This window comes from Xiphophorus hellerii, chromosome 12 (genome assembly GCF_003331165.1).
Source record: "Xiphophorus hellerii strain 12219 chromosome 12, Xiphophorus_hellerii-4.1, whole genome shotgun sequence".
NCBI classification, from domain to species: Eukaryota; Metazoa; Chordata; class Actinopteri; order Cyprinodontiformes; family Poeciliidae; genus Xiphophorus; species Xiphophorus hellerii.
Window position 1 is genome coordinate 10,829,255 of NC_045683.1, and position 11,151 is coordinate 10,840,405.

General features: G+C 37.1%; 1 protein-coding gene across 1 annotated transcript; it reads right to left on the reverse strand.

The window, feature by feature from the left end:
• Positions 1 to 297: 297 nt before the first annotated feature.
• Positions 298 to 4,427, reverse strand: LOC116729643 (piggyBac transposable element-derived protein 3-like). The gene is made up of 3 exons (XM_032578315.1): positions 4,376 to 4,427; positions 2,889 to 2,915; positions 298 to 2,325 (listed from the first exon to the last, which is right to left on the reverse strand). Exons 1-3 carry the CDS (start codon positions 4,425 to 4,427, stop codon positions 701 to 703), a joined length of 1,704 nt encoding a protein of 567 aa, XP_032434206.1. The 3' UTR covers positions 298 to 700.
• Between the last annotated feature and the right edge of the window lie 6,724 nt (positions 4,428 to 11,151).

Sequence of the window (11,151 nt, forward strand, 5' to 3'; positions counted from 1 at the left end):
TAAAATCACATCCTACTGGCGTTCACGAGTGTTGCCCAACGTGGTGAGTTATTAATGCTGTAAGCTGTGGGGAGATGAGTTTTTGTTATCTGTTCTAAGCGTGAGCTTAGTGAATTTGCTAGGGCTAATTAGCCAAATGCTAGCTGTGTTTGCTGCACTGTGATATTTGAATGCCGATGTTTGTTATATTACGAAGTGTTCTAAGAGTAAACTTCGTATTATTACCGGTTAGTCAAGTCAAGCCTAGCTAATAAATCTGTGTAAGTTTGTGTTTATTGAATACTACAATACTAACCCTCTATGGCATGAATTTTTATTTTATGAGGAAAAAAATATTTCACCCTAGTTTTGGGAGTTTGAGGGGGTCTTTATAATATATCAATCAGAAAATGTGCTCCACCCTGCCACCCCCACCAGATTTTGGTTTGTTGTCTCAGGGCAACAACATGCTATGAGGGTACTAAAACGCCAAGGTTTTCTTTAAGTGGAATGATTAACAAACAAGCAATAAACACATTAGAAGAAGTTTAATTTCAACAACAACAATTTCAACAAGTTTCCTTTCAGCAAACAGCCACAAATGGTTTATCAATTAGTGCATTAGAGATTAGCTGCAGTGTGTGTTTATGTTTCCAAATACATGTTCCTGTGGGGTACTGAATGGCTCCGTGTTTCTCTTTTTTACAAAGTACAGTTTGTATTATTCTGTATGGAACCTCATGAAGCAGTTGCTGGTGGATGTGAAACAAAGGTGGGCGTCACATTTTTGGCACTTGGCTTTAGGTGTACCTTTGCATCTTGGTACCTTGCATCTCCCTTTCTTTTCATCCATGACCATCCAGTGGGCTGTGGCATCCAGACGCACATCAGGGACCGGGATAGGTGTAGTAGGTCCTCTTCTCCTCTTCTCTTCGTACTCCCCAGCAATTGTGGAACTGGGACGACCTCTCTTACGCTCCAGATTCTTTCCACTTTTGCACAAGCTTTCTGCAATATATGACTTGAATGTATAAAGCCTCATCTGTTCCTCTTTTCTCATCCCAGTGCTGCTGCAGTCTCTCTTGTAGAGCAGCCAGGCAGTCACGATGGTCATGTCGATAAAGTGGAACATCAGCCGATGGTACCACTTTTTCGACCTGATTTTGTTGCGGTACAGTGCAATGAGGGAGTCCAGCAGATCCACTCCACCCATATTCTTATTGTACTCTCTCACCACAGCAGGACAGGGAACTTTGATGATTTTTTTTTGCTTGCCATCCCACCTATCAACGTCGGTGACTGGGTGCGCTCCAATGTAATTGCTGAGAAGACTGACTGAACGGTTATCATACCATTTCACAGCATGCAAGGTGGTTTCTCCAACCATGGCGATCTTCTGTTCAAAAGATCCACGCCCAGTTCTCTTCAACTCAACATCACACATCAAGTTGACACCTGGTAGTCTGTTGCTACGAACAGTACCAGTACAGTGAATTCCCTGGTGAGCAAGTGTGAGAATGAGAGGGACACTCGTGAACCAGTTGTCAAAGAACACCTTGTAGTTCTGCTGTCTGGGTATTGGCTGGGCCAGGCGGAGGACAACATTGCCACTTGCTCCTACATCTGGCAGCTCAGGTGGTTGCACAACTCTCCCCGTGTAAATCTCAAAATTGTGCGGGACACCATCAGAGCCAGCCAAGATGAATATCTTGTAGCCCCATTTCTTTGGCTTAGCTGGCAGGTATTGCTTGAGTCTATTTCTTCCCTTGAAAGGGACCATCTGCTCATCCACAGCCAACTTCTCACTCATTGGTATTGTCTGCAGCTTTGAGGTAAGATGAGTGACCAGTGGTCGGATTTTGTGGAGTGGATCAATATTTTCTCGTTGTCTCACTTCATTGTTGTTGAAGTGCAGGGATTTTTTAATGAACTCCCATCTGTTTAGTGCCATGGTGTCAGCTACCTGGGACACTCGGGTGGCTTTGTTCCAAAACATGCGGGTGCCTGGTAATCCAAACAATGACATGTATACTGCTGTACCCATAAATTGTTCCAGTTCTTTTTTAGTGAGGTTAAGGGGCTTGTTGGTGTCACACTGAATGGCATATAAATTTGACTGCTCTAGAACTACTTCCAGAATGTCTTCAGAAAAAAACATCTTGAAGTATTTGTAGGGGGAATTGATATGATCTGATTTTGGAAGACTGGCCTGCCATTCTGGGTAATCAGTGATATTGGCACTGTGGGGTGTTCTCCAACGAGGTAAGCGTGGAACAGCTTCCTGTGATACTTCATCCTCTTCATTTTCCTCTTCATCCACAGACTCATTGTCATCAGGCAGGTCATCTGTTTTCAAAAGAAACCAGTAAGCATAAAATTAGAATAGGTTATATATACCTCTCTTCACTCACTTATGTACAAACGCACATACATGCTCATTCCATACAGTATGTTACTCTATTGACTGAACCCTGATCTCCTAACTCTCCCTCAAACCTGATTTTGGAGTCCACTCTTCCTCACTGTCACTCTCCTCAAGCTCACTGTCCTCACTGTCAGAAGGAATGAGCCTAACCGCTTGATCATGCTCCTTACGCCCATAAAATCTTTGTGCATCCATTTCCTATGAGTAATAGTAGATAGTACAGAAAAAAATTGATTATGTTGATAACTACATATCCCTACACATCTCCATCCATGAGCATGTTATAGTTCACACAAAAGTGGACTAACTGCACAATGTTGCCCTGAGGCAACGAATGAAAAACTGCCATTTTAGTATATAAATGAAGACAAAAGGTGTCTTTACTCAATCAAATATGCTTTTTCACTTATTCATGCACATCACAGATATTATTTATACAAAATTATTTAAATTTAAACATGTAAAAAAGTGAAATTTATCTTACCTTCTGCTAGCGGTGTGTCCAAGCCAGCTGCGGTCCAAAAAAAGGATTGTTTCACCCCAAGACAAAGGTCAAAGCCACGCCCAGCTCAAATTTCATTGGTCACAGACATATCATCAGATTTTTTATGTGATGTTTTACTTAAAAAAACTTTAAAGGGGCGGTGTGTGGGCCAAAATAGTGGTTTGTTGCCTGAGGGCAACACAATGCCATAGAGGGCTAAGTATTGATGTTTTGTTTTCACTTTATTTACAGTTTAACCAGTCCGTGTAAAGGCACTCGGCAATAAACTTAACAGCAGCAACAACAATAACGACTAACTTATGTTCTTTGTAACAACATTACTCTGTTTTATTATGTATGACGTTTTAATGTGTTCTGAAAACAGGTTGTTGTTGAAACTGAGAATTTGTTCTCAATCAACTTACCTGATGAATTAAAGGTTAAATAATATTTTAAAAATTAACAACAAAAGTGCAACCTCCCCAATCATTCTGTCTTTAGTTTGAAATATTAGTGGTGGCCTAGTTATGCAGCAGAGATGAGGCTCAGAAAGTGAGACTGGAAATGTACCAAATGAATGCCAACACATGGAAACCTCAATAAAAATGTTTTAAATACTGATAATTAAATTTCTCATTCTATAGTATTTATTTATTTATTTTACCATATCTTGTCAGACTATCATTTTCACAGTTTTTCAATATTTAAGTTACTGTTCCTCAAATTTACATTGGTATCATCAGGTTAATTTTCTTAACTAGTACTACCTTACAACTAAAATCTTTCTACATGCATTATGTAACCTGTTGACATGTTTGTGGGCCCCTATGGACCTGGCCTTCAATTTGGGTTCACAAAATGTTACTCATATCAGGAAATCCTTTCCTGATGTGCTTTCTATTCACATCTTTGTCTGCCCTCAAATGTGTGTTAGCAAAATTAACTTAAGATCCGCAACACATTTGGGACCCATATGGGTCCCACGTTTTGCTTCAATACCAATGTAGGTAACTGACATGGTTCCATTTTGTAACTTTGGTACAGTTCAGTCTGGATCCCATAGGTAGAAAAATGGGCCCAAAGAGCAAATGTTTATAGATTAAGATGCTAGTGTAATGTCTTTGAAAACAAATTTCCGCTATGAACATCTCCATTGTGGCATACGTAAACTTTTTAAATTTTGTTTATCATTAGACATATGTCGTCATTTGTTATTCTTGCCTTCAGTGCTGGAATGTTTTTTGTTGCCGTTTTGATCGCTGTGGTAGGCGAAGCATGCAGTCGCCCTGCCCGCTCATGAACTAGGTATGGTGGTATAACTGATGTGTCTGTGGGTCTAAAGCAGCTTTGTGTGTGTTACATAAACAGCTTCAGCTCAGAGGGAGTTTCGTCATACCGCTACACTTGGCAGGTTCTCATATTACCATCCTAAGATATTCGTGTCTTATTTTCTCTGTTTTAAGTGTCTGTCATCGCTTCTCACTCACCGTATTTCCTCTTTCTTGCCCACTTGCTGCACCTGTCCCTCTCTGCCTTCATGTTAGCCTGCTTCCTCTCTATAGTGTTTGCATCCTGTCATGCTCATCTCCACTGTGAGTCACAAACTCCAATTGCTTCAAATTCTTTTGGAGCTTTAAATGTTATTCTCTTCCTCAGCCTAATGTGTTTATTATTATCTCATAGCTTTTCTTTAGAACTTGTAATTAGAGTACAATCTGACAAAATAAACAACAACACAAGGTTAAGTTATTTGCCTGAGTGCTATGCTTGTGATGAGTTTCTTATTCCTGAAGGAGTGTCAAGATTCAAGCTCGATTAAAACATCAACCTTTCCTGTGATGCTGATGCTTTTTCTTTGTTTCTTTTCATTGATCATCTGTAAAATCATATTCTTATCTTTATTAACTAAATTTTCAGTTAAAGTATTAATGAGTATGCCAATTTTGAATCAAAGGAAGCAGCTTCCAATGAAAAGAAGTGTTTTATTAGCAATAAAGGAAGTAAAATGAGGTAGACATCTTAGTATTCATTATTCATTATATGCAGTTTTAGTAGATTACAATATTGTTCATACTCTGACTGAATTTTATCTGTAATTTTGCACAATTAATCTCCTCCGGGAAGGGTCGCGTCACACATTGCACCAACATTAAAGACCAGAACATTCTCCACTAGAGTAAGGACATTTGTTCTTTTTCTAGACAGGACATTTAATGCTTCACAAGAACTTAGCCGCAGAACTCTTGGGAACTCGCACTGCAACATTTCCATAAAATAACTGCCGGATAGCATGCAGGAACAATAGGTTTTGTCCTGATGATGTGTCAAGAACCAGCAACAAAAACTCTCAAACCACAGCTGAGAGAAGAGAGTGACATAATTTTGTTTTTGCATCCCTCTGAAAGATGATAAATGTCTCTGGTCTTGTGGAATATTTATAGGCTTTAATTATGGGTTTTCTCATAATTGGTCAGATAGTTGGTGAACTAATCTTTAAAAAACTTACTACATTTGCTGAGTTTCATATGACAATGAGTCAGCAAGAAAAGAATGACTGAATACGTCAATCGTTTACATTAAATTCACTCAAATACTAAGTCATCCAAGCAGAGAAATCAAAATGAAAACGTCTTAAATACTGATAGTGATCACATGTTTTTGCATTGGGATTGTTTCATTAAATTTCTGCCATTCAGCCAGAACCAAATGGTTAAAATGTTGCTGCTCTCCTGCTGTTGCTGTTAGATTTAATGTGCAGTGCCATTCATCCCCAAACAGGGTTTGTGCATTTACATCTGAAGAGTTACTGTTCTCCCAGTATTTCACAGTCATTTCAAATATTTTTACTTTATTCTATACTTGAAGTGCCACGTCATCTGCTAATTTAAGGTCTTTCTGAAGTTCTCTCTTGTTCTCGACTTTTAGACAGCATTTCTGATTTTACTTTGACGCCTCTGTAAGTCATTTCAGTTTGAAATCTTCTGAGGAGCTGGTTATGAACAGGTTATAGTAAAAATGTTTCTTTTTCTTCTAGATTATGGCCCTAAATGTGCTCAGAGGAGCATTCAGAACCTAAGAAACTCACCTGTATTGAAGCAATAATTTGAATGCTTTCCACAATTCAAATGATTCCTCAGGAGTGAGAAACATGTTTCATAGGTCATCAATGTGGACGAAATCAGCTGTAATGAATTTGTGTTGATTGGGGAAAGAATTCACTTTTATGCATGAGTTCAATTTTTATTCCCTGTCATTCCCCTTTATTACACATCTGTTCATTGAGTTTCTTTTTTATTTTAATTTCTTTGTGTTTGTGCATCACTTGGGCTGTTAGCAACATCTGGTCTGGTATTTTAAGTCCTGACAAGAATATAATTTATTTTCTGTGAAAAGTGTTGATGTGCTTGAAGCTAATTTTCCCTTCTGCTTGTTCCTTTCAAAATTAAATTCACATACTAAGGAAAGATGTTGTGAAGAAATAAATGCCACATGTCTCACTTGCTTTCCATGTCCTCTTATATTAGTTATGAAAACCGACCACAACACGCAACAGAGGCATGGCACACAAACCACACAAAGCTGCAGATACATTTTATCAGAAAAACATTTATTCAGTCAGCAGAACACACGAAGGAGATTATGTTCACAAACATAATGCATTTTAATGCAATATTATACTGAGTGATGTCATACAAGTCTCGTCTCATAATTTCCCTGATAAATTATTCTGATATACTTAATTATAAGATTAGTTATTACAAGATAAATTATTTTTTCCTTTTGATGGCCTGTCGGAAAAAACCCCACAACATTTTATTGTTAATCATAGGTCTCGTTTGGATGTTAATTATAACTATAATAGGTTTTTAATTCAAAATATTAAGAAAGGTTTTGCCTGTAAATGTAATTTAAACCCAGAACTCTTAGCAGTCGCTCTTCTACCACATGCTTGCGTCTTAAAACTCTTTTAATTAGGAATATTTTTCTGCAGAGTTCTAAAAAATTAATTTACTGAAGGAAAGTTGTTTGTGCTGTGAAATGTGTTTTAGAGAAAGTTCATTTAAATGTGCTGCATTACCAGTTGAAATCTGCATGATTACCCTTTTCATGCCTTGCAGGCCTTTGCTCTCAGAGCATTTATTAACTTTGCTACACTTTCTGCTGTGACGAAGAAATAAAATAAGAAAGCAGGAAAATCAGAAACTGGTTCGTTTTTTCCAGCCTGATAACCTGGGATTCCTCTCCGCTCAGGTCATGTTTGGTTATTATTTGTGCTTGTTAATGTATGCATCTTATTTTGCATATCAAACTACTCTGCATATAAAGCAGGAAGCGGATTTGCTAAATCCAAATCTCTCCCTTTTAGGTGCATTTCCTCGGACCCAACAATCCAAGCCAGAATTTTCCCAAAATCTCATCTAATCAATTACACTTTAAAGCACTCAAACCAGTTTTTCTGTGCTGCAGGAGCGAAATGAAGGGATGGAGTTAGAGAGTGGGAAGATATGAGAGGAGGAAGATAAAACGAGGGAAAGTAGGCCAGAGAGATGCCTGACTGGTACTTCCTCCTGGGTAGTTTGTAGCCGGGCTCATGTTGAACCTGATCTGCTCCCCGGTTCACTGAACACGATGTGTTACAAACCAATTCAGCACAAGAACTCTGAAGTTACGGCTGAAACTTCAAGTTGTCTGGCAAATTATTACTTATTAACCGTCTAAAAAGTCTGATTTGATCGTAAAAATCATTTGTCTCAGTTTTAGTTATCGTGAAACAGAAACAAAATGGAGTTATTCTGCCTTCTGTAAACAGTCTGGGATAATTAAAACCAATAAAGCCAGAACAAATATGTGCTTTTCATAATAATTGTTTCATAAAAAATGTGAATTATTCATAATCTACAAGGCCATTTTTCAGAGAATAAAGCAACAAACACACATTCGACCTTGTTTAGAGGTTCACCAAAGAGAATAAGGAATTCACAAAACAGAAAAATGGAATAAAGTTATGAAGAGTTTTGTTTATAGTCTCCGAAATACTTTAAAACATAAACTCCTTTCTAAAGTCAGCTATAAAGCCAAAAAGACCAGAAAGCATTTAAATCTTTAACTTAATCCTCTCTTACAGTTTTTCGGCTGAAGGCAGATAACCTGACCTCTGAGTTGAGGTAACATATGCGAGGTTGCTGCTGTAAACAAACTTAGGAATCTATTTATTACTTTCTGTCAGTTCAGATTTGCCTTTTGCTGAGCGATGGTGCAGCTCTGCAACAATTACTAGGGGAAAGCAGAGATACAAGCAAAAGTAAAGCAGGGTTGATTCCAGGACATACGCACTAATCAGAGTAAGTTTTTATTTATTCGTGTCAGCCACCTTTTTCTTTTGGATACATTTGTTAATCTGAAGCTACCTTGTAGTGAAATATTTTAGTATAAAATCCTTTTGATTGTGACAGTCTTCCTTAATAATGTAATAAACATATTTTTTGTTATTTCGAGGAATGAATTACTACTGTGTTTTATTAGGTTTTAGTCATAGGAAGAAATATGAACGTAGGGATGTTGTATTGTGCAAAGGTCCAGAGCTGGACATGTACCCTTCACCAACTGGAGAACAAAATCTTGGCCTCCTCTTTTGCTTGAATCTCAAACTTACGTTTTTGAGAATCACAATATTTATCCACGCATCAATTTTTAGACATTTCACGACTTTTTAAAATGAATCTCTTCAGCATAATGACAGTTTTCACTCTAGGAAATACAAAGAAAAACATGTTCAACACCAATTCATAACACATTTAAGGAAAAGGGATAGATTTTAATCAACATTCCTGGTCAGAAATAATACAAGTTTAACAGCTAAATGACACTTAAATTAAATAGTTAAACTAGTTTTTGAATGTACTAACTCAACAAAGTTAGTTGGAGTTAAATATTTTATTTGAATACTTAATATTTTTACCATAGCTATTTAATTTTTCTGTCTTGTGCTGACTAAAACATTAGACACAACAGACATTATCTGTACATTTATACTGTATGTGCAAGGGCATCTACAAAATGAACAGTTCATAGTTCTACCCAACAAACTCAATAAGTGTTTACATACATGTTGGTATTTGCACATCATTACTCATTATGAATAACATGTCTGCTGACAGATCTCAGCTGTTAAGCTGAAGAATTAATAACGCAACCCATAAACACATCACCATCTTCTGGGCATCACACATGGCGAATGAGGAAATCTAACGTGATGAATCGACATGTTGAGTTATATTTTAATCAAAATGTTTAGAGAGGACTTGGTATTAATTTAGAGCAGATCATTTCCCTATGAAATATCTGTTATTGAAATGTTAAATGGTTAATGTGCAATAATTCCTCTTTAGAAAGTGCAGTATTGGTAATGGGCTTCAGTTTGCTGCTTTTTGTTTATATTTGAATATTTCCACAAACTACACTACTTATGGTGAAGATTTCTTACTAAATATAATAATCTGCATGTATTTCATAATTAAAAAGGGGAGATCCTATAAGGTTATGTTAGAAAACAGTAAAAAAAAACAACTAGTGAGAACACAAGAATGTTTTTGCAATAAGACAGAGCACAGGTGAGTAGAATAAGGTTTAAAAAACTGGAGCAAGACAAGAAGTATTTATTGTTTTTATGCTGATGTAGACTTTATCTTGGTGAGGAAGGAGACCTTTACCCAAACTGACTGATCTTTCAAGTGTGTAAAATAGGGCTGGATCACCAGTGTAGGATGGAGCTGAGCTATTTTTAGATTTAAATACAGTAAGACGGATGTTAAAATCAATTCTTCGACTTGCTGGAGGCCAGAGAAGTAAAAGGTAAGAATAAGTGATGTGCTTAAGCCTGTTGGTGCTGCTATTCTGGCAATTGGGTTCTGAATAAACTGACATTTCGAGCTGCAGATATGAAAGAATATATATAGGAAAAAACAAGTTGAGCTCCTGAAATGAACAATCAGTTATTCTTCTTCAGAAGAAATTCCCATCAGTCATGAGAGGTATAGCATACTCAGTCCATTGCATTGCCAACACTGAGAGACCCTCACTCACTTTTAAGAATTGTTTTTATGGATGTTTTTCAACTTCTGGTTTCTGCAAAGCTTTTGTCTATACCAGCATCATTTTAAGGTGACTCATATTTCTCCTTAAGAACTGTAATATAAAAAACAATAAGAACAACATTCAACGTTGTTTCTAGTCTTCCTGCTGTGGGCAACCATTATGTTCTCGTATTAAAAGCAGAGGCAAAGTAAAACCTGTGTAAGATGGAGAAGTGCTGTAAGAGATAAAAGATTCCAGTTTTAAACTTAAAAGTTTTCCATAATCTGGATGTTTTATAGGTCATGTGTGTGTATCCTGAAAAACCTCTACTTGAGCTTTGACATTTCCAAGATGCTGCTAACGCCTCCAAATGCAGCATGATCCACGACAAACAGAGGTTAAAATCTCTTATATGGAGGGCCGGAGTCCTGCAACATTTGTTTGTGTTCTGGTTCAACACGTCTGAATCAAACTGATGAATTACCTGCTGATTCAAATTCTCCAGAGTCCTGCTAATATTTGGCTCAGGTGTGTTGAAGCAGAGACACATCTAAAAGTTGCAGGACATCAGCCCTCGATGTCTGGAGTTAAAGAACTCATGAATAAAACACTTTTTTAAAATTATTTCTCCCTACATATGGGAGGAAATAAACTGCTTCCTCTGAACCTTTATCCTGTTTGTCCAAACGTGTTTCCTCTTTCTGTATGAACTTCTGTCATTAATGGTGACCTTTATGCCCCTCAAAATTGGTATTTTAATGTATCATAACAGAACATGGAGAACTGGAGTAAGAGGAACGTTCTTTGTTGTGTGGTGCTCACAAAGTACAGATGTGCTGTAATAAGAGGACTTGCCTTCCATCGCCAGCAGAGTGGTTTGGAGGCTTTTAAGAGAACACGTCAGGATGAGAAACGGAAAGTTTAAAAGATTCTGTTTGTGAAGCATTAAAATATGTTATTTCAGGCTTCAATTATTATGTGCTTACTCATATATGTCTGATGAAAAGTACACGCTGTAGATTTCTTAAAAATGCATTACTTTGAGACTGAACATTTTTATACTTTTACTAAAGCATTAAAGTTGCTGGCTACATGTTGCAGTGAAATATAAAACTTACTTTTAAGTACAGTTGAAACGAGATTTTTATATTCACTGTGTAAAAATAAATAGTAAGCCCCTTCTTCCTCA